The 24189-nt window shown below is 41.3% G+C and overlaps 1 protein-coding gene across 3 annotated transcripts in view; it reads left to right on the top strand.

Annotated features, from left to right (window-relative positions):
* The window catches only part of LOC125447984 (chromaffin granule amine transporter), a 38325-nt gene that overhangs the window by 2002 nt on the left and 12134 nt on the right, over window positions 1-24189 (top strand). The window contains exons 2-12 of one of the 3 annotated variants that reach the window (XM_048522815.2): window positions 7342-7399; window positions 8698-8851; window positions 10623-10977; window positions 12203-12261; window positions 14097-14180; window positions 17793-17885; window positions 18273-18362; window positions 19577-19620; window positions 20755-20815; window positions 22584-22679; window positions 22793-22871. In XM_048522815.2, the coding sequence (XP_048378772.1) occupies window positions 8725-8851; window positions 10623-10977; window positions 12203-12261; window positions 14097-14180; window positions 17793-17885; window positions 18273-18362; window positions 19577-19620; window positions 20755-20815; window positions 22584-22679; window positions 22793-22871 (1088 nt within the window). In that variant the 5' untranslated portion in view covers window positions 7342-7399; window positions 8698-8724. Of the gene's footprint in view, window positions 1-7245; window positions 7400-8697; window positions 8852-10622; window positions 10978-12202; window positions 12262-14096; window positions 14181-17792; window positions 17886-18272; window positions 18363-19576; window positions 19621-20754; window positions 20816-22583; window positions 22680-22792; window positions 22872-24189 lie in introns of those variants that run through there. The other 2 variants (XM_059641196.1, XM_059641197.1) reach the window with 2 other exon arrangements.

The raw sequence follows: 24189 nt of genomic DNA, 5'->3' as shown, positions 1-24189 counted from the left end.
CTGAAGAGAAACACACTGGCTCTCACAGAAATCTTGAAACTCTCAGAGTAAGCACCACCAAAATAAAGGTACTCTGGCACGCTTAGCTAATATTCTGAATACAAAAAATTCAACAGAGCAAGGTGATCTTGACTAGAGGACAGAGGGGAAGGCAAAAAACATTCTGGTTCACATTTCCTGACTGTAATTTCAAGGGATTAAGTTTTAACTTTTTTAAATTGAATTGCATCCTATATGTGGGACATATATCTATTAAAACAGCATACCATTTGAATTTTGTTTTATTCAGGAATAGTTAGAATTTAAGAGAAAAATGTTCAGCTAATTTGTTAACTGTTAGAGTTAGATTAAATAAATTGCTATTTGTTGATTGTAGAGTGACTGTGAAGAGTTCATTTTATTTCAGCTCTTCTTTACAACAGATTGGGATGTGAGGGGAAGGTTTTCCCACTTTTCACATTTCCTTTAGCAGATTACAAAGTGAGGCAGTCTTCTCTGGGAGTTTGGGCTTTAATTATCAGAGAGGTTTCGACCTCTGTTTCATAACAGTAGCTCTGTCTAAAAATTGGAAACATATCTTTCAGGAGTACAGTAGGGAAGCAATTAAACACCAGAAATTGACAGAAGTTTGGAATTTACGATAATTGACACTGAGTCAATTGTTAATTTAAAAATGTGTGCTGATCAGTTTCTGTTAAACGTTATGTGGAATTTGGTCACAGATCAGCCAAATTTTCATTTATGATAGATAAGGCTGTCAGGGCTAAATGGCTTACTCCTTGTCCAATGTTCCCCTGAACACAGCAAATGTTTTCAAACTTAATGGAAGTTTGGGGGCGACAGTAAATGTTTTCAAAATTAAGCAGCAGTCCTCCAAAGAACTAGCCGCTCCATTGACTCAGATTACTTCTGGTCTCACAGCTGGACCTGATTACAGTTTATTTTTCCTGGTGAAGTGAGGATGAAGAACTTCAATCCAGCAGGTCAGCAGTTTTACTTTCTAGGTTGTACGATTGTCACTTCTTTTCAGTTGTCAGGTTTCAAAGGGTGGTTTGTATGTGGGATGAACGACCAGAGGAAGTGTTAGATGCAGATACAGTTACAACATTGGAAAGACGTTTGGACAGGTATATGAACAGGAAAGGTTTCAAGGGATATAGACCAAGCACTGGCAAATGGGATTAATTAAGTTGGAGAAATCTGGTAGGCATGAATAAGTTTGACTGAAGGGTCTGTTTCCATGCTGTATGACTCTATGACTCCAGAAGTCAATGCAACCTGACCAAGGGTTAAATTTAAAATGTGGTTCTTTAAGGCACAGTTATAAACGTGAATGGACAATCAGGGTCCTGGCATGGGTTTTTTTAGATGGTTAAACACCTCTCCCTCACCACTGTTTTGCCTCCATAAAATCTGACCACGATCAACACACTTAAATGTCTTCCCAAGATTGTTGTGAAAGAAACAGTGGAAAATGGAAATGACACTTCGATACAATTGGACACTTATTCCTGGTGGTTTTCTGTCTCATTCTGACCCTTATTTACTTACTTTATGTGGTTGCTTGCTGTGTATCAAAAGTGACTACACTCAACATGGTAATCCATTTGTAATAAGGCACGTGGGATACACAAAAGATATAAGAAAGTAATAAATGCAGACATATTTCACCTTCACAAAAAGTTGAGCCCCTATTGAAAAAAAGTCAGTTCAAACATATAGTACTCTAATCCTTGGAATGAGATCAATTTTTTGACAAATTCTAACCTTATGTATTAGTTTCCATCTGCACTAAACATTTAGTTTGGTCAAGCGAAGTCTTGTGACTTTGTTTTGCCTCATACATCGTGCTGTCCGTAATCCAATTCCCTCAGTAACAATTCTTTCAAAGAGGAGTAGAAAAAAAGACTTTTGTGCATGTTGATAGCATGACCATTGACAGCAAAATTAGCTGCACAGCCTACATCTCATGCTCCAATGGTCTATTTCAATAGCAACATGACTTCTGTACAAAACATACACAAAGGAAGAAATTAAGAAGTCCAATGGTTGTCCTTTACAATGTAAAATTCAGGAAAGTTGTGAACTTGACCACAGGATGGCAGCACTATGTGTGGTTGCATACATTGGCATGACTGCAAATTTGAATTATCTGAATCACTTGCGTACTTTCAGAAATGGCACAGTTCTTTCACAATAGTTCTCAGTGATCAAATTTACAAACACATTTACTTCTACAATCAGATTTATTAGCTATTTGCTTTTATTTTGAACCAATATCCAGATTGCAATGTGGCAGTTATCGATCTCACAAGGCATTCATGTCAGCAGAGGGTTTTAGGTACATTGTAAGATGCAATACGGAGAATGGCTGAAGTATTCAATTCACAGGCAACAGCTGTCAGAACATTGAATGATTACAGCAATTTTTGGTTATTAGATTATGAGCCAGAATAATCATTATTTTATTAAGAGAAACAAACATTTAAGTCAAACAGGTATTTGTCTTGGTTGTATATTAAAGTGAGAAATTTTCAGGTATGGCAAAGTATAGAAAAGCCAATGTAGAGAAATGCTGCAAGCTTATGTAAAGCTTTGTTGCTCATTGCAGCAAAATGTTGCATTCTTGAAGCAATCTGTAAGAAATTGCTTCAGTTACAAAGGAATTCACGTCTCTCTCTCTCTCTCTGCAAGATACAAAAGCTTAAAATGTAAAAGCCTTGAAGACACAAACTTAGCTACAACGGGCATGACAGAAGTATGTAAGATCAGCTACAGCCATCTACCTGATCCCTGGTTGGTCAAATTAAAAATTGTCACCACAAGGATGAAAATGATTCAGGATATCTGGAGTTAATTTAAGAGCCAGGATAAGTGGAAGTTCCCAATCATGGGGTGAAGAAATTTAGAAACAAGAGCAAAACAAAACAAAACAAGAGACTCAGAAAGGGAGAGACAGCAAGCGAGAATAACAGGGTCATAAAGGAAGAGCTATAAAGCCAAGCTTCAAGTGCAGTCACTGTGCACTCTCTGCCCAGTCAGAACACTTTAAGAATATAGTCGATACTGTGTGGAGCTGGAGGAACTCAGCCGGTCAGGCAGTATCAGAGGAGCAGAGGTTGTCGACTTTTTGGGTTTACACCCTTCATCAGGACTGAGGAGGGGGAAGGGAACTCAGAAATAAATCAGGGCTGGTGCTGGGGGAAGGTAAGTGGGACGGTGGTAGGTGGATGCAGGCAAGGAGCAGTGGAGAATGGTGAATAGGAAGGGTGGGGCAGGTAGGTGAGAAAGAAGATGGACAGGTTGGGTCAGGTCAAGGAGGCAGGGATAAGAGGGAGGGTTGGACATGGATTGAGGCAGGGGTGGGGAGATTTTGAAACTGGTGAATTCTATGTTGAGGCCATCAGGCTGTGAGATCCGAGGCAGAAGATGAGGTGTTCCTCCAGTTTGAGTGTGGCATCATTGTGACACTGGAGGAGGGCCAGGATGGACATGTCATCCAGGGAGAGGGAGGGGGAGTTGAAGTGGCTGGCAACTAGGAAGTGTAGTTAATTATAGCATACAGAGCTCAGATGTGGCATGAATCGGCCACCGAGTCTGCGCTTGTCTTACCAATGTACAGGTGACCACATCAGGAACAAAGGATACAGAAGACCAGGTTGTGGGGGAGGGGTGCATACAGGTGAATTGCTGTCAGATTTGAAAAGATTGCTTGGAGTCTTGGACAGAGATGAGGTGTTGGGGCAGGTGTAGCACCTCCTGTAGTTGCAGGGAAAGGTGCCGGGTGTGGTGGGGTTGGTGGGGAGTATGGAGCAGACAAGGGAGTTGCTGTGTGAGTGGTCCCTATGAAAGGCAAATGGGGGTGGGGAGGGAAATACCTCTTTGGTGGTGGGGTTAGATTGAAGGTGGTGGAAGTGGCGGAGGATGATGTGTTGGATGCAGAGGTTGGTGGGGTGGTATGTGAGGGCTGAGGGACTCTGTTCTTACTTCTGTTGCGGGTGATATGATTCCTTATTTTGAGATTATACCCTCTGATCCAAACTCTCCCACAAGAAGAAACAACCTCTCCACATCTACCCTATCAAGTGCCCTTAGAATATTATACATTTCAAAAGGTTGCCTCTCATTCTTCTGAACACCATCAAGTACAGGTCAAACTGGATCTATGTCACCACACAAGAAAATCCCTCCATCTTCGAAATCAGCCTAATGACCCTTTCCTGAACTTCCTCCAATGACAGTACATCTTTCCTGAGATAAGAAGGCCAAAACTGTTTACATTGTCCAATCTGGTCTAATTAGTGCCTTGCATAGTTTTAGCAAGATCTTCGTATTTTCATAATCCATCCCCTTTGAAGTAATGGCCAAAATATGGCAAAATCAGAAGCAATGAGATTCTCAATTTGCAAAGGAATGTCAGATTCAGTAATGAAGTTTTGATTGGAGACAGGAATACTACTAATGAGTGGCATGAAACCTATTTGCATGTTTTTCCACGCTACTACACACTGATATGAATATCCTTTTGTCTCAGGTAATCAAAAGTAACTTGACAGTGGCAATTCCTGACGTAAAATTAGAATAAGTTCCTGGTGGATCCAGGTCACTGCTTGATCCTCCCGGCCTTCATCTGTGGCATCAGTCACCAAAGTCTTCAACAACACACATTCTGCAACCTGCACCCTCCCATTTGTCATGAACACCCATGTAGTGGACTGGATGACGTTGCATCTCAGGGCACCATGTTTGCTCTCTTTGCCAAAGGTATGATACATCAGTGTTACCACCTACACCATGTGCCTGCAGAGTATGCAGCAAATACATTGCATGTGCTTCAACCAATTGGCCATAACATATCTAACGGGAGTAGTCAGGGAAAATCAGCCTTCAGTGAGGGATATCAGCACAGTAAGTCAAGGACAGCATTTGATATCAGTCCTGTGGCTCAATACAATCACTTCATCACGTGGGGCGATCAGGTTGAGGGGTCTGTACCTCTGCACCCCTGGCAGTAGGTCATGGTCAGTCCTGCAAGTCCAGTTCAACCAGTTTAGGGATTCACAGAAAGTTGGGAAGGGAGCTACACTGATAACAATCTGAGTATGCTCATGTTGTTTGAGCTTTGAACACTTCATGGGAAGATGCTGGGGTTGCAGTTGGCCTCCATCCCCTGATGTGTAAAGGGCATGTTCCCCACTCCATTGTTCTCATGGCAGGATCCTGGGGCACAAGTGAGTCTCCAACATACAAATCAGTCTCATTTTCCAGGCAAAGCTGGCCTTGTTGTTGCCTGCCTTTGTCTTGGGTAGATGCTTCATGCTTGATATGTCCTCCAGGGCCTGACTATTTAAAGGTTACCATTTCTGATTTTGGGCCTACCTGCTCAAGCCTTGGGCTATCTGGCCACAACATTATCAAACCGGGCTGTACCTCCAAGTCTTCAAGTTATGGACCATGGGAGGGCTAAAGGTATTGGAGGAGGGGTTTCATTGACATTTACCACCACCTTGGCTTCCACTGGGCAGGTATACATCACTATGTTTAGCATGACAATGCTGTATGCCTTGGGTTCAGGGAGGATGAACAGTTAAACAAGTTAGTTGGATCTGAAACTGGAGGAACATCAAAGCCAATGGTGTTGACAAGGAGGGAAAAGGCAACAGCAAACATGCAGATTTGGGATAACAAGCTGTGGAGCTGGAGGAACACAGCAGGCCAGGAAGCATCAGAGGAGCAGGAAGGCTGATGTTTCAGGTCTGCAACCTTCTTCAGCACCACTATTATGTGACTTGAAATGTGTATAAAGTTAGTTTGGTTGAGTATCAGACAAAAGACAGATGAGAAGAAAAGGCCAAAGACGAAACAATGGGATTATAAATGGAATTATAAATCTTCATGAGATTAAGGGAGAAAGTGAGATCGTGAGTTTTAGAAGGCAGACCATTTCTTTGATCTCATTGGCAATTTTTTCCCTTTATCCTTGCTGGGTTAACCTACATATGCTCGAGAATGTTTTGGCTTTTCCTGATCAGGGTAATGGCTCAAAATGCTGCTGCAGCCAGTCAAGGGGAAGAGGAAAGAAGGAGAGGGAGGGGAGCCCCATAGCTAAAAGAAACTCAGCCCCAAAGGAAACCAGGCTGGAAAAATGTGGAAAATAGAACATAGAACATAGAACATAACAGCACAGTACAGGCCCTTCGGCCCTCGATGTCGCACCGACCTATGAAACCAATCTGAAGCCCACCTAACCTAGACTATTCTATTCATATCCACATGTTTATTCAATGACCATTTAAATGACCTTAAAGTTGGCGAGTCTACTACTGTTGCAGGCAGGGCATTCCACGCCCTTATTACTCTCTGAGTAAAGAACCTACCTCTGACATCTGTCCTATATCTATCACCCCTCAATTTAAAGCTATGTCCCCTCGTGCGAGCCATCGTAAATGAGAGAGGATGACCGCTGAGAATCAGTACAATTCTAGCAAATGGTCAAAGCAGCTGATACCTTCAAGGCAACAAAAATAGAAGTTGCTGGAAATGCTCAACAGGTCTGGCAGCATTTGTGAAGAAAAAATCAATGTTAACATTTCAGTCCAGTAACCCTTCGTCATAACTGATGGTAGCTGGGTTCATATACTTCGGTTTATATACCTCAGAGGCTTCACCTTGAAATCCCTGCATGGGGATATTTAGTGACATTAGGTTATACAAGAGAATATGAGGTTGATTCTGCATTTAAACATAGCCAAAACAACAATTATGGAACACTGGGCAAATCTACAGTTAATAATTCACAGATTATTGCCAACAATAATCAACGGCAAGTGATTATGATTTCCATCTTTTGTTAGCTTTCCCAGAGTATACCTTTGCTTGATTTTAAATGTGGTCTGGAATAATTTGTCTGCACCTTGACAGACCCTGTTTGAATTCTTATTATGAACTAAAATTGTAACATCCCTGGCATAATTGTTGTGTGACATGCAGTTTTTCCTTGTTTTGTTTTCTTCAATGGCTATTTTCTGGAAAACATAAACTTGTCATCATAAATTTTAAGCTTTCAACAATTGTCTCATCTAGATGCTTCATCCCTTCACAAACCACATGTGGGAAAACAAGGTGCATTGGTTTGAACAGAGATTATCTTGAGCAAACAAATCACAGTAATGTTAAACTCTTGTTATTCTTTGCAAATCAAATGAAAATACTTAATTCATTTCCTCCTGCACTGACGCAGGGAACCACAGCTTTATAGACCACATATTTTTTGGGATCCTTTGTCATGTTCTACTCACAAAATCATTCCTCTTTATAACTGTCTGAATTGAAACTCTGCAGACCACACTAGAGCGACAACACTTTACTAATTCAAGGCACTCAAGACATTGTGGAAGAGGTAAGTGCAAGATTGCTAAATGATGTGAATCCTGAAATAAAATTAAAGTGTTTTACAAATATAGAGATGGTGACGATTGTAAAGTCAGTTTTAGATTTAGCCTGCTCGCTATCAGGAAGTGTAATGGCATAGTTAATAGACCTGTTCAAATGATGAATGAGATGAGATAGATCAAAACTGTTTTCATAGCCAGTGACTAGATGAGATGGATTTCACATAATTTTCAAAACAACCATGGGAAAAAGGAAGAAACTATTGATAGTTTTATCTAATCTGGAATACACTGTTTGAAAGAATGATGAAAGCCAATTCAGAACTAACTTTGAAGACTGAAGTTGCTAAACATAGTTAAGTGAAATATTCACAGTACTTTAAAGAATATGTCTCAATTTCAATTGGATATATCCCCCAAACAGCTGGTGCAGGTAGGATGTGTGCTTTGAGATTTAATGAGTTCATTCTTAGAAACAGACAACAAGTTACCATGATGTTAAAACTCTTATTTTTCAAGTCTATCCTTTGTGTTCTGGAATATTTTAGTTTTCAATTTGTCTGGAATTGACCTAACTTCCACTTTCTTCCAATTTACCCAATTATTCATCAGTCTAAATTTGAAGTTTCACAATATGTATGAGGGGTGTGAAGCCATCAAACAGGATATCAGATGAATTAGATTGACCTATCCATATGAGGTGATCTCAGCTTCCAACTGAGGTTTGCAAAGTGAAGAACGTTAAAGGTGGAGAGGTCTGAGAATTGGCCAGTAAGAGTCAATTCAGGCAGGTTTCCTGAGCTCGTAGCTCACATAGATTATGAGTCACTTGCCTTTGCATGCAGCAAGCAGTGGTTGAATGGAACTTTCAGCTCCGTATTATTTCGGTAACACTGCAGTTTTTGTCTGGCTCAACTGTTCCGCTCTTGCTTGAGTCATAACACATTAACTACATGAATGGTGGCTCTACTCACCATACCAGCTCCCGTCAACATCGACTGTTCCTGAAAAACGGAAATGGAAATTACACAACAAGAAGCGATTGATCTTGATACTGCTGATGCAGAACAAAACAAAACATTTTGAGGATTATTGATGGATTGTCTAACCTGAATCCCAGCCATCACTTAACTCTGTGCATAGATTTCTGTTAAGTGTGGGGATGTGACAATCTCAGCTCAGAATGAAAAGTTGTGGTTAGATTTGTCTCAATGCACACCATTATTGTGCGGTAATTCATTCTGTGAGTTAGGAACTATGGCTGGGGTCACATGCCTCTAACAATCTCTGTACCGGGTTGTTTCAGGTCAACAACAGCTCTCCAGGGATCAAAATGGTGACATGGGGAAAGGAATGCAAAGGGTGGCAATGGCTGAGAAAGGCAAGGCAGTCCAGGACAATGGTGCTAGTTATTGTTTATATTGCACTTTTTCTGGACTACACCCTGCTAACTGTCATTGGTAAGTTCAAGTCTAATATTATTTGTGGAGAACTGTTTAAAAATATCATTCTGGTCAACAGAAGAGGAGAACAATACAAAAGGCCAGAGGCTGGAAGAGAGTCAAAGGCCTGAGTTTCCCATGCACTGAGGGTCAGATTTCTCACCCATTGATGGATTATGTTTCTAACACTGTTGGACAATTCAAAATTTCCATTCACAATATGAACAAAGGAACTGAGGGCATTAATGCTAAATTTCCAAGTGGATGGAGGGGCAGGTAGTGTTGAGGACACATCCAGAACTTGGACAGGCTACAAGAGTGGAGAAAGAAGTGGCAGATGGAATACAATATGGGGAAGTGTGAGATTATGCACTTTGGTCAGAAGAATAGAGGCATGAACTATTTTCTAAATGGGAAAAGGCTTTGGAAATCTAAAGCTCAAAGGAACTTCCTATGTCAGGATTCTCTTAACATTAAGGTTCAGTTGTCAGTCAGAAAGGCAAATGCAACATGAGCATTCATTTCAAGAGGGCGCGACTACAAGAGGAGAGAGATACTGCTGAGATTGTATAAGGCTCTGGCCAGACCGTACTTGGTACAGTGTGAGGGGTTTTGGGCCCGTATCTCGAAAAGAATGTGTTGGCATTAGAAGGTGTCCGGAGCAGGTTTACAAAAATGATTCCGGGGACAAAAGGATTATCATATGAGGAGTGATTGAGGACTGTCAGTTTGTATTTGATGAAGTTGAGAAGGATGAGGGGGGAATCTGATTAAAGCTTACATAATACTGAGAGGCCTGGATAGAGTGGACATGGAGAAAATGTTTCAACATGAAGGAGAGATGAGGACCCGAGGGCACAGCTTCAAAGTGACAACCCTTTAGATCTGAGATGAGGAGGATTTCTTCAGCTAGATCATGGTGAATCTGTGGAACTTATTGCTGCAGAGGGCTGTGGAAGTCAAGTGATGGAGTGTATTTAAGATAAAGATAGATAGGCTTTTGATGAGTAAGGGGATCAAAGGTTATGAATGAGAAGCCATGAGAATAGTGTTGTGAAACATATGAGCCATGATCAAATGGCAGAGTTGATTCAATGAGCTGAATGGCCTAATTCTGCTCCTGTGTCTTATGGCATTATATGCTGAGTTTGTCACCCACTGATAGGTATCTCACAGACTGTTCTGTTGAGTTTCTCACAAACTCTACCCAACTCCTAACACCATTGTGAACAGTAAGCGATATCCATCCTCCTCCTCTGTTCATGTTTGCCACACTTGCAGCCAAGAGGCCAGCTGGGCAATATGATCTCAGACCTTACACAGTGTCTGTCCTGACCCACTATGGGAACGTCCAAATGGAGTTATTTTCCAGTTTTTAGAAACAATGTTCCTTTGCTTTGTCTCAGTATCTATTTGATCAACTTGCGTGTCAGCTTCCAGAAGAAACAATGTGGGAAATTGAGTTTGCAATTCACAGTTTTTGGCTGGCAGGACATATGATCAACTGGACATTTTATGTTATCGTGCTGCTTCCCACACTGTAACTCTGAATGTGTAAAAATGTGCAGTTAGATTTCTCCAGTCGTATCTCCAAACATGATCTCTATGTTGTTACAAACAGCCATTGCTCTTTGCACCGGGAGATTTCAGAGAGCTGAACCATTATCACAGAGGCTATTGCTTGACTATTTAGTGGCCACAAAACAGGGGATTAAACAGGGAGGCTATATCTCAGCTGAGAGAATTATAATCTTCACTCAGTATTAATTGATCATTCTTTGTGTTTCAGTCCCCATCATCCCCAGTTTCTTGTATGAAATACAGAACTCAGAAATGAATGGGTCAGCATCATCAAGGCAGCCTCCAGCTCTGCCCTCCACTCTCTCCCCTCACCTCTTGTATTCCAGTGGTGGCCAATTTAGAACCAAGACCACTGCAGGAGCTGACAATGAGACTGAAGAAATTAAATGGAGAAACACAACTGAAGGTGCCATCCCAAGCCTGAGGCCAGGCACTGGAAGAGCCCACTGTGGCAGGAACAAATCATTTTTGACAGAGGAAAATGTTCGTGTTGGCTTGTTATTAGCTTCAAAAGCAATTGTGCAGCTCCTTGTGAATCCATTAATTGGACCACTGACCAACAGGTAAGTGAGCAAGCTTTTGCACCAGGAAGCAATTGAATCTGGGTAAATTCAAACACACGAGGTACCAAGCTGCAAGGACCAAAAGTGTACCATACTCTGCATGGTGCCTTAATATGTTATACCATGTCTGGTACAACACATTAAGGCATCAAGCTTGGCCTTCAGCTTTCGGGTTCCGACACAGCACATCACCAGTCATGACCGGAAGTAACAGAGTATCTGTGGCTGAACCTTGTCTCTCATCAAATAAAATAAGACAGACAGTGCTGAAGGTTGAACTGGACCTCTTGTTGGCCCTTCAACTGAGGTCATGGTTTCTAAAGTTGAGATGTCTCCCAGGGATTCAACAACTTCCTTTCCACATTTTCTGCCATTGTTACAACAGAGAATTTATAATGGATCTGTTGTACCTATGCTGTCTGAATTGTGAATAGAGCTTCAGCAGGGGAGTTCTGAGCTCTTTGTCCAAGGCTGCACTTTATGTTACTCCTTTCTCTTGGCTGCAGCTTGTGTCTCAAACCTGGCTTTCCAAATAAGAGAATTTTCCGAAAATCACATGCTTTTTTAATGCTGCATGCATCAAATTTAATTGCATAACTTTTGAAGTAAAAACTACACTAAACAACTCAGCTAGGTGCTGCATCAACATGGTGTGGCTCCAGATGAGTTAATGGCTTCACGTGCTGATCTATCATGTACGACCCATGACCCCACCCAACTAGGCATGGCTTTGAACCGCTCAACCCCAAACAAGCAGTATCTGAAATCAGGCGTGACCTCAGTCCTGAGGTTGCTGGTTTCGAGACCTCTACCTCTAATTCTAGACTAAAGAGCAAGCTAGGTTCTAAGTGCTTCAGCTCCTCTCTCAAACAGTAACGACAGCGTAAAACTCCTTAATTGTGCTGCAAGCCAGAGGAATAGGTGAGCTGAAAAGCACACATTTGGAAGTTAAATCACTTTATTTTCCTTTACAACTGAGAACAGTCATACAATTTCATCTTTAGAGTTTGAATCATATGAAACAACCTTCTTTCCAAGATCTGAAACTAAAAGGCCTCCATTTAGAGATGTTGAAATATCTTTGCCTTCGTATTAAAGAATACAACTTACAATATTGAAACATTTTCCTTGTAAGGAGGATGAGGATATTTAGTTAAAGCAACAATGCCCCTGGGTCACACATCTTTTCTCATTCTTTGTATCAAGTGTACTTTCTTTCTTTCAGGATTGGATATCATCTTCCAATGTTCACTGGTTTTGTGATATTGTTTGTGTCAACAATAAGTGAGTACAGATTGAATTTCACAATATTAATTTGGAAATAATGCCAAGGACACTGCAATATAATAGTGGGACATACTTTATAACTCATTTTCAGCTCTTGAAAAGGGAGGTTATAAGAGGTTTGTAAACAAGTATTTGTGAAATCTGTTTGTGGGATGTGGACATTGCTGGCTGGCCTAGGCGATAAGCTTCTTGCACTGCTTGCAGTCTGTTTGCTATAGGTGGATCCAATATGCTGTTGGGGAGGGAGTTCCAGGATTATGACCTTGTGACACTGAAGGAATGCCAAAATATTTTGAGCTCTGGATGGTGAGTAGCTTGAAGAGGAACTTGCAGGTGGTGATATTCTCGTGTCTCTGATGCTCCCTTGTCCTGCAAGCTGGTTGTGGTAATGAGTTTGGATGGTGCTATTGGAAAAGCCTTGGTGAATTTATGCAGTGCATCTTGTAAATGGTACTCAATACTGCCACTGTACATCAGTGAGGGAGAAGTGAGTGGATACTTGTGGATGTGGCGCAAGTCAACTGGGCTGCTTTGTCCTGGATGGTGTTGAGCTTCTTGATTGTTGTCAGTGCTGCACTCATTTAATCAAATGGGCATGTTCCATCACAATCCTGACTTGTGTCTTGAGGAAGGTAGAAGAGCGTTGGAGAATAAAGTGGTTGAGTTATTTGCTGCAGGATTCCCAACCTCTGACCTGCCCTTCTATCCATTCTCTTTACGTAGTTGGCCCAGTTCCATTTCTGGCTAACCATCGCCCCAGCCTGTTAATAGTAGTGAATTCAGCAATGGTTATGCTACTGAATGACAAGGGGTAAAGGTTAAGGTGTCTCTTGTTGGGGAAGATTACTTGACAACCCAAACCTGGATATTGAGCAATTTTGCTGCATTTGGACACAGACTGCTTCAGTATCTGAGGAGTTGCAAATGATGCTTAACATTATATAGTCATCAGCAAACATCCTCACTTCTGATATTTTATTAGTAAGGAGTTCATGGTTGAGCTGGGACATTTCCCTGAGGAATTCTTGCACAGACGTCCTGGAGCTGGGATGACTAATCTCCAACAGTCATGGGTGGGTGGGGGAGAATAGAAAACATGAGATAATAAGCAGGAGGCTTCCTTGCCCATCTTTGACCTGATGTCATGTAACATATTAGGGTCTGGAATCATCGTTGAGGATTCTGGGGCAACTCCCTTCTGACTGTGAATCATTGTGTCACCACCAATGCTGTATCTGTCTTTCCAGTGGGAAAGGACATACTCAAGGATGGTGATGGTATTGTCTGGGACATCAGTAAGGTATCATTCCAGAGTGTGACTGTATCAGGCTGCAGCTTGAATAGTCAGTGAGACAGCTCTCCCAAGTTTGGTGCTAACCCACGGATGTCAGTAGGGCAGAGCAAAAGGGCTGAGTTTGTTGTTGTCACCTATGGTGCCTTAGTCTATTCCAAGTGATCCATCTGGTGTCATTCATTTTGTGAGTCTTCTGTGAAATGTTATAAGATTTTGAGATGAAGTTGAATGTTATAAACTGGCTAATAAATGAAACAAATAGGAGAAATTGAGCATATTCTCTAGTATGACAGCTATTCCATTCATGCTTCAAATTAAAAATAATTCAATGAACAAAAAGAAGAGAGGAGAGTAGAAAGTTAGGATAACAAAATAATGCTGCATTCATTTTACTTCCAAAATATGTGGTTCTTCACACTGAATTGACAAACTGAATCCTTCTTTTCTGTGGAAGAACACAGTTTCACTTTGGAATGCCCAATCAAATTCTTGGTCTTTTCATTGGCTTCATTTAACCTTGCTCTCCTCTTGTTGGCAGTGTATGCTTTCTCGAACACCTACTTCTGGTTATTTGTTGCCCGAGCTCTACAAGGAATTGGCTCGTCGTGTTCTTCAGTAGCAGGTATTTCTTATGGGTATTCAGTAATCCCTGGCAAAGGGCAAGCTAACATAAAGAAGAACACTGAGGAATAGAGGATAATAATAGGATGTTACTCAACTGGAGTCTAAAAAGTTGAGAGATTATGGAAAGGGGTAAAAAGGTTAGGGATGCAATGCATTTTGAGGTCTGGGAGAAAGAGTATATTTGAGCAGCAGACTATATAATGAATCTTGATTTCAACACAGTGTAGCGACAATTGAATTGTAGAATAACACACCATTAATGTCCGCTATTAGCTTCTGGGACAGAATTTTCCCCTCGCAGGAGGTGGCAAGGAGTGAACTAATGGGGTGAGTAGGCTCTGGAGAGAAACTCATCAGCTTCTTACTGTCTCAGCAATTATGTTCTGGGCAAGAAGATCCATTGGGAACTTTCTCAACTCACCAGCAATTAAAGTGCTCAAATGGTCAAAGCCTCAACCTATCTCCCCCCTCATCACCAGCCTATCTGGCTGTTGAGAAAAGTGGCCAATTTCCCAAAAGGGAAACAATGGCAATGTATCTGCTCTGTCAGAGGTTGTGGCTTCAATTGCTGCAGTATGTGGCCAATTGGAGGCATAGATGGAGGTAAGAATGTGGCCTCTGAAAGTCGAACTATTGCTGTTGCCACAACACTTCTCTGCACAATCCTCACCTCAAGATAAGAGGAAAGAAATGATTTGTTTTCTTGCCACTGGATCCCAAAGCAGTGGATCACAACAGGTCGATGTTATAACCAAGGAGGCCTCTGAATAACCAGTAGTTTCTGGCAACTCTAGTCACCAATGTCAAGGGACTGATAAGGTGAGACACTCAGGTGAGTTTTCTCAGTGAACATGGCAAACACCATTTTCAAAAATATCCCACTGTATCTGCAATGACAATTCAAAAAGGTGATCCAATTAGAGCCATGCCCTTTCCTTACCACAATTTTTTCAATTGCCTTTTGCAAATTTGCTTCTATCATGACAGGGAGGACAAATAGCTTATTGGATGCTGTAGTTGGGGAAAGAGGAAACAACAGGGGGAACTTTAAAGGATCTTTGGGTGCTGTTGTACAAGTAAAGTTGTGAGTGAAAGAGAGGTTGAGAAAGACGTGACTGAAGCATTGCCAGCAGATGACAAATGCATTTCTATCTTTCCAAAAATGTGAGTTAGATTGAGGAGGAAAGAAGCCAATTGGAGGTTTGATTGAGGGGTTCAAATCATGAGTATCTGAACACAGTAAATAAGGAAAAACTGTTCCTGCTTGTGAAAGGATGAAAGAAAGGAGAATGTTATTGGTAAAAAAAAAGTGAAAACAACATGAGGACAAACTTTTCCACACTGCAAGTCATTAGATCTGAGATAAAAACAGAAAACGCTGGAGAAATGCAGCAGGTTTGAGTCTGAACTGAGTTCTGATGAAGAGTCACATTGGCTTGGAACATTAACTGTTTCTTTCTTCACAGATGCTGCCAGACCTGCTCAATGTCTCCAGCAATTTCTGCTGATATTTCAGATTTCCAGCATCCACAGGACTTTGCTTTTATTATTTAGGCCTGGAATGCTTGAGGGTCTGATGGAGGCTAGTTCAGTTGAAGTATCAAAAGAGAATCACACTGTTGTCTTTGAAGGATTAATGTGTAAGGTCAGAGGGGAAGGATGGGAGAATGGTCCTCAGTGAATTGGTCACTCAGACAGTTGGAGTAGCATCAAAGGGCCAAATGGCCTCCTTCTGATCTGTTCTCTGATTCTGTCCTGAAGAAGAGTCAAATTGACTCAAAATATCGACTCGGTTTTTCTCTTCACAGATATTGCCAATCCTGCTGAGACTCTCCAGCAATTTCTGTGTTCGGTACAGTTGTGTTATCTGTGCCTTTCAAGTTTCAAAGAATTTTTAATGAGCAAACTCCATTGTATTCTAAGGTGACATAACATTATAAGCACTGACATCATGCAATGTAGGAGGTTAACGAAGGCAGAACGAGATCATCAGTCGCTGGAAGTGACTATCATGGTTGAGAGCAGATTCATGGGAAATCACAGGAAAGACAGAGTTAAAAACAAGTCAGAGCAAGGCTATCAAGTAAATCACATGCAGAGGAAATGAGAAAGACCTGATCATAAACTTTGTCTCACTCTAATATCAGAAAATTATACCATTCATATCATCCAAGTTTTCGAGAGCAGAATTGTCCATGTGAGAAACCTAAGGAAGATGAGCATCAGTGTAACAGCCTAAGACTGGAGTGGCCAAACTTTCAAAGTTCTGAATAATTTCAGATTTGGCAGTAACTTACTTTTTATAAATCGCGACTGCAAGGTCCCAACGGAGAGGATTATCATTCTTTGAGAAAGAATGAATGAACAAAATTTAAAACAAAATGTTGTCCCAAAAGAACGAAGCTATTGTTTTAGGGGAGCCCAGATGTACACATTGTAAAGATGATGGGAGGGAATCAACAGGAGTGGAGTCCAGAATAGTGGAATGGAAGAGGGTAGGATTTATATCCTGAACATATCCTTTACAGAGATAGTAAGAACTGTCGATGCTGGAGTCAGAGATAACACAGTGTGGAGCTGGAGGAATACAGCAGGCCAGGCAGCATGAGAGGAGCAGGAAAGCTGATGTTTCCAGTCGGAACCATTCTTCAGAAATATCCTTTACATCTGCCTGCTTCTGCAATAATTAACTAAATTAGATTTCAGACAGTAGTAATAAACTGGGTAAAAAAATGAAGAGAAGTCAAATTACTCAGACCATTCAGCATAAAATATTGGTTTTCTGGTTCAGGCTGGTCAGGCATTCTGAATATTCAGAAGCTTTCAAATGTGACAATGCAATGTGGCAAGTTCACTGAAATTCGACGCAACACTAAAGTAAGACGTAACACGACACCAGGTTATAGTCATGTGATAATGGGAACTGCAGATGCTGGAGAAACCAAGATAATAAAATGTGAGGCTGGATGAACACAGCAGGCCCAGCAGCATCTCAGGAGTCCTGAGATGCTGCTGGGCCTGCTGTGTTCATCCAGCCTCATTTTATTAACCAGATTATAGTCTAACAGGTTTATTTAAAATCACGAGCTTTCAGAGCACTGCTCCTTCGTCAGGTGCAAAGCTCTGAAAGCCTGTGATTTTAAGTAAACCTGTTGGACTATATCTAGGTGTCATATGACTTCCGACTTTGTCCACCCCAGTCCAACAACACATTTCTACATCACAACAATAAAGTGGGCAGACAGGCTAAAGATGACTTCCAGTTTTGTGAAAAGTAAGAGCCAGCACAGTGGCTCAGTGGTTAGTTCTACTATCGCACAGCACCAAGGACCAGCGTTCAATCCTAGTCTCGGGCAACTGTCTGTGTGGAGTTTGCACATTCTCCCTGTGTCTGTGTGGGTTTCTTTCAGGTGCTCTGGTTTTCTCCCACAGTCCAAAGATGTGTAGGTTAGGTGGACTGGCTATGCTAAATTGCCCGTAGTATCTAGGGTGGGAAGCTCTTTGAAGGGCCAGTGTGTATATGATGGGCTGAATGGCTTGCTTCCATGCTGTAAGGACTCTATGACGCTTGAGTTTTTCATTGTTGGATTTGTGATTTCTTTCTCTGCAGGTTTGGGAATGTTAGCCAGTTATTATACAGATGACAACGAAAGAGGCAAAGCCATGGGTATAGCACTGGGAGGCATTGCTGTGGGGGTGCTTGGTAAGTAATTTGTACATTACACATTGATGAAACTATGTACTGCTACAGTTCAGCGGAAAACAGCAAGATATATTCTCACATCTACTGCCATTCTGTCCATTGAAGGGTGCTCAGTCAAAAGCCATGCCCTTAGTCCCTATGTTTAGATCTTGATCTCAGCAAATTTGTTCAAATTAGCAGCAGGAGAAAACCTGGGAAGAAAAGCCAGAGGCCAGAATTCTGAGATGTTCTCATTCACTTTCCAAGCTTTAATTGTCAGCAGCAGGGACAGGGCAATACTCAAGACTGAATCGGATGAAATTAACAAATCTTTGTCCACTGACTCATATTTGCAGCAGCTGTTGGTAAGTTTTGTTTGGACTCACTCCATGTTTCTGTTACTTGCAGTTGGAGCGCCTTTTGGAAGTGTGATGTATGAATTTGTGGGAAAGTCGTCTCCCTTTCTGACTTTAGCAGCCTTGGCTTTAATCGATGGAGGTTGGTATAATTTTGTTAAATTGTGAAACACTGCTGATTTAGTGAGAAAAAGTTCATAGACAGAACGTTCTCCCAAATGAAGACTTCATTTCATGTGAATTAGGTTGTTTATCTAATTATCAGGCACTAGGTACGTTCACCCTAACCTGACAGCCATCCACGTTCAGCACTGACAACATTTCTGGTAACGGTGGGATGTGATCGTCAGCTGAGTAAGGGCCAGTTTGTTTTCTGAAACAGCCAATGCTTCAACTGTGAGATGTTGGCAACTTCAGTTTAAACTGCTTCTGTGGTAGCAAGGATTCTGAGAAGTTAGTATGTGACGATCACAGAACAAACCTGCTATTCTAAAATAACAAGGAGTAGAGCTGGATGAACACAGTGGGCCAAGCAGGCAGAAATTTCTGAAGAAGGGTCTAGACACGAAATGTCAGCTTTCCTGCTCCTCTGATGCTGCTTGGCCTGCTGTATTCATCCAGCTCCACACCTTGTTATCTCAGATTCTCCAGCATCGGCAGTTCCCACTATCTCTGCTATTCTAAGCAGTCCTTTTAAATTAGTTTCTTTACCTACGATTTGTGACTGAAATACAACGTGACCAGTTGGTCAGTGAACTGTCACTGGGGTCGGTACCTGTGAGTCTCCAGCACAGCCATGACATTAAGAAAGCCTCACAGCAGAGTTGGTATCCTCTGGATTGTGGGTGGAGATTGCCAACGAAAGGCAGCCTGAGAGCTAATCAGATCCCTGCCACCCTGTTCGGCAATTATGGAAGGGGAGAGATTTTTAAAATGAAAACACAGAATCTAATGCTTTGTTTTCCAATACTGAATGGGCTTTCAAGGTGTCATGCGAAGTGACCTTCTGTTGTATAGTCACCTCTGAATAGTAGTATTTACATGCTTGAGGAAAGACGACCTAGCACAGTACATGAAGAGAAAGTCACTTTGAAAGAAAAGTGGTGTGCCTGAACGAGACGCAAATTGACACATTCCAGACTGCATTTCACAACCTCAGAAATTAATTGAGAGAAAGGTAACCTGGAGGACACCGCACAGCACCTGTGAATGTCTATCATTTAAGAGCAGCCCAATACAAATAGTTAATCATTAATTTAACTCATAACTTTCTTAAGTATCAAGCTTTAACAAACAGCGTGACTGCTAACTGGCTTTAATTATTGAACTGGCTGAACTCCTTTCCTGTTTACCCAGCTCTCCAGCTTTTCATGCTTTATCCCACGAAAACTATTGCAGAGGTAAGCAAGCAATTATTTTTCTCTCCTCCGCTAGCACACTTTCAACACCATGGAGTCCCTCACAACAAGAAGCTGCATTCATACAGCTCCCCAAAACAACTGATACTATCCCCACCACAAGGGACAGATATGACACATTTGCCACCAACCTGCACAAGGAAATAGTAGGACAGGTTGGTCCAAGGGCTTGGTTTTAAAGCTTGTCTTGAAGACAGGGAGAGAGTTTTAAGGAGGAAATTCCACAGTGTGACCTAAACCTGGAGCTGCAAATGGAGTGGGGACAGGAAAATTCAGATTTATAATGGAACAGAATTGCAGGAACAACAGATGTTGTGGAGTGTTTTTCAGCTTAAAGAGCTTATAGAGACAGGCTGGGGGGGTCCTTATGGAGAGACAGTAACACTAGAATGAGAATTAATCATTTGAGACTGCAAGACCAGTAGATCAGTCGAAATCAAAGAGCTAATGGGTTAATGCAGATTATATGAAGTTAATTTGTTAGTGGTGTTAGCAAAGCAAGAAAAGGTGATTGACACTAAGCAATGAAAAGAAGGAAAATAATTTGGGAAGATGAGTTGGAAAGTGATGTTAAGAGGAAGGAATTTTAGCAAGTCTTTGAAGATGTGTAAAGAGGTAGCAAAGATCAAAAATTCGAAAATAAATCCCAGTGGGCAGGATTGTACTGGGAAAGAACGGAATGGAATGGAAATGACAGAGAGACAATATAAATCTCAAATATTATATCTATCAATTCAGAAAATGAACACTAAATATCTATAACAAAGCTAAGTGATTTCACTCTTTCCATCTGTAGCTACAGCACTAATTCTCCAACATGCTGAATTATAAAGGTATTTGAGTAACAGAGTTGAAACTCAGTTGAGGAGGTCATCGAATCCTATTTTGGCATTCTATCAGGAATTTACAATGTATCTGAAAGATATAATTACAATTTTAACATGTAATCCATCTGGCCATTCTGTGAACATGTCTTCATCCCCAAATATTACAATGGAGGTTATGTTTTAATATGAACAATTTACAACAGTAGCATTTGGTCTCCTCTGTCAGAATTCAAGATGACCCTGGATGAGACGGTAGCTTGCCAAACTATTTCTATTGCTCTTGTTACAGAGTCAGAAAGGGTCATCGCTGTTAACATTGTTGAGAGATCCCTACATACTGATTGCTGCCGGTAAGCAGGTCCATTCTTTGTGCATTATACCAGGTAATAGTGAGGCTATTTCCAGAAACATTTGCATGATTTTTGATTTAGGATGGTTTTCAGAAAGCCTGGTTTCTGAGATGTTCTGCAGATTTGTTTATGAGCCAATAAAGTATGGATATTAATCTAGAAAATGCACAAGAAGGCAATTGTTTCACATACATGTGTCTCAAAGCACGTTCTTCCATAAATGTGTTCAACAGGGATGTCTCAGAGATGGTGACACAATTAGAACCCACAAAGTGAAAGTTATGATTGTGTCACGGTCAGGTTGCTAGACTTGTAATCCAGAGGCACAGACTAATAATTCAGGGGAGTGCTAATCCAAATTGCTATCATTTTTACTTACTTTATCGCTCACAAGATATGGAGACTGCTGGCCAGGCCAGCATTTACTGGTGATCCCAAATTGCAGACAATACTTAAGAGACAACCACATTGGTGTGGGTCTGGAGTGAAATGTGGGCTTAACCAGGTAGGATGGTTCATTTCCTCCCTAAGGACGATAATAAACGAGTTGGCACTTTACAACAATTGACGCTGGTTATATGATTGCCATTAGGCTTGCTTTTTAATTCAAGTTCCAGATTTTTACTGAATTCATCGCTGCAACTGCGATACTTAAATTCCTAGTTTTCTAAATTTTCAGTCCAAGGATATTCCCTCCACACAGCACCTCCTCTAATCTAAAGGTGTCAGATTGTTGGAAAAAGTCTCCTAGTTCATGGATACTCTTTAGGGAAGGAAATCTTCCACCCTTGATGGTTTTTACCTTCCCTCATAAATGACCCTCCTGGGTCTAATCAAATGGCTCACAGTGGTTCCAGAAGACAAAGGTCCACTGGCACCTTCCCAGGCCAAACAGATATAGGCAAGGCAACAAAAGCTGGCCTTTTTAGTGACCCCTGAGAATGATTTATAAAAAGGAAATCATTGCAAGAGAATATCACTTTTGTTTGCAAACATTGGGTTGAACAGTGGCTGGCAATTTGTCATTCTGAGGCACCAATCCAGAATACAGAGATAGACAGAGAGAAAAGGTGCAAGTGTAGGCCTTTGGTCCATGGAGCCTGTTTCACTGTCCAGTACGATCAGGGCTGGTCCTCTCTCTCAAGGCCATACTACTGCTCTCTCCCCAGACCCCTTGACACATTAAGTGTCTTTGAAACATAGAATAGTCGTCTGGTACACTTAATGGTCGACTGGTGAACCTTCTCTAACGTTCTGAACACAGTCCTTTTGTTATAAATTCATTTCTCCTCTGGATGCATGGAACTGCGGGCACATAAAATTTATCCAAGCATAGTGGTGAGACATAGAAGGATTGAATCATCTGCACTTGAGATTGTGTGCACAGATGAAGGAAATTGATCACGAAAGGAGCTATTTAGCTTCTTTCTCATCTGAAGTGGTGTGGACAAGTTTTTCATTCGCTCAGATTTTCAACATTGAGTTCTCAAATGCAAATTTTAAATATTCCTTCTTACAGAGGGTTCTGAATCTTTGGAACTCTCTTCCCCAAAAAGCAGTGAAAACAGACTATAAGGCAGACATGGCTAAATTCTTGGTTGGCGAGACAGTGAAATGTAATCAAGGATAGGAATATGGAGTTGACGTTACAACAAGATCTTATTCACTGGTGCAGCAGGCTCATGGTCCAAATTGTCTCCTCCTGCTCGTAACTCCTTCGGACAAATATATATATTGACTGGAAGTTGGGCTTGTTATTTATTTCAAGGAAGCCTGTGCTTCTCAAATATGGCCATCGCAATGCTGGAGCAGGGACTACCAATCTGGATGATGAAGATCATGTGTTCTCCCAAACTGCATTTGGGTATGTTGACACTAAAATCCAGTTAAAACCATTGTCTCTGTGGATATGAAAGACTGAGGCAGAATCATCTTGCTCATCCTTTGCCTGACCTGGATTTTGTTCTCTTCCGGCAGGTTTGGCTTTCCTGCCATCCACTATCAGCTACCTGATGGGCACAAATCTCTTTGGTGTTCTTGCTAACAAAATGGGCAGGTAGGAACAATTTGGGATCGATACAGCAATTGCCCCAGACACAAAATTCAGTCATTCTTTACAGTCTGATTTTCAGATATAATAATATCCTTTGAGATGACATTCACACTATTGACTTCCTTCAACAGGAACAACACTTCAGAAATATTGAATAAGTTGTGGGGAGCATTGGAACATTCTGAGATGGTGGAATGCATGCCATAATTCAAGTTCTTTCTTTCTAATTCTGAACTGTAGCCAATGGATTATGCTCCAAAACCAAAAGCTCACTTCCGAAACCCTCCCCACAATTTTGTTCTGAAGGTGCTAGCAGCACAGCCAATTCCACCCTGTGCTCATCGGCACTTTCCAGCAAGCGATCTCTGATCCAGCACAGGAACCCTGCTTTATTTGTTTTGCCTGCTCAGAGGCAGAGATACTGAATTCCATTGTACTTATCCCCAGTCACTGTTTTCCCTCATCCCTGCCACCCAGCAAAGTGTGGGAATGAACCAAACAGCCTTTTCAGTTGAACAGGCTGAGTTAAGGTTGAAATTTTAATACAGAGCTTCTTCAAATATTCCTGAACGTTCCTGCAAATTACAGTTTTCAACAAAGTAAATTTACATTGGGTCAGCTGTTGGTACTAATCTGGTTTGAGTGAGTTTGTTCTACTACTGCAGTGTTATTCAGCAATTACAATCAATTATTAGTATACATTTATCTGTTGATGGTGCAGAGTTGACTGCCACAGCAGAAACCCTCATCCGACATGACAGAAAGCTGCCAGCAATGGTGCAGGTAAACATCTGATACCTGAAAAAAATCACTGTCCTGAAAGCTGTGCACTTAATAGTTCACTCTCCTGTTATCAGCACTTCCATCCCATCACTGCAGCAATAATCAGCCAGAGTGTGCTAGGCTACTGAAGTTTATTGTGAGCTATGCACAACACAACCACAATGGTCACAATAGGATAGCACCTGTAACACTCAAATTATTTCATTTGAAAAAAGCCCTTCTAACAGATATTACGGCTGTGTAACTGGATAAACTAAAGGCATTGGAGTGTATGGGTTATGTTACTTTGCTGATACTTCAGAGGCTCGGTCTCATTATCCAGAGAAGAGAGTTCAGATCCCATGGTGTTCTTCAAATTCAGTTTTTAAAATCTGGAAATAAAAATGTGTTAGCAGTAAAAGTGAAGTTGTTGCAGAAATCCAACGGTCTTCTATTGGTGTTAGTGGGAGGCTTGCCTACTTACTGATCTGCCTTCAGCCACACACCAATGTAGATTATGCTCAAGTGTCATCTGACATGATCCAGAAACCCGCTCAGT

The sequence above is a fragment of the Stegostoma tigrinum genome, chromosome 40 (assembly GCF_030684315.1).
Source record: "Stegostoma tigrinum isolate sSteTig4 chromosome 40, sSteTig4.hap1, whole genome shotgun sequence".
NCBI lineage: Eukaryota > Metazoa > Chordata > Chondrichthyes > Orectolobiformes > Stegostomatidae > Stegostoma > Stegostoma tigrinum.
The sequence above is the reverse complement of the archived record's forward strand: the minus strand, read 5'-3'. Positions and strand labels throughout refer to the sequence as shown.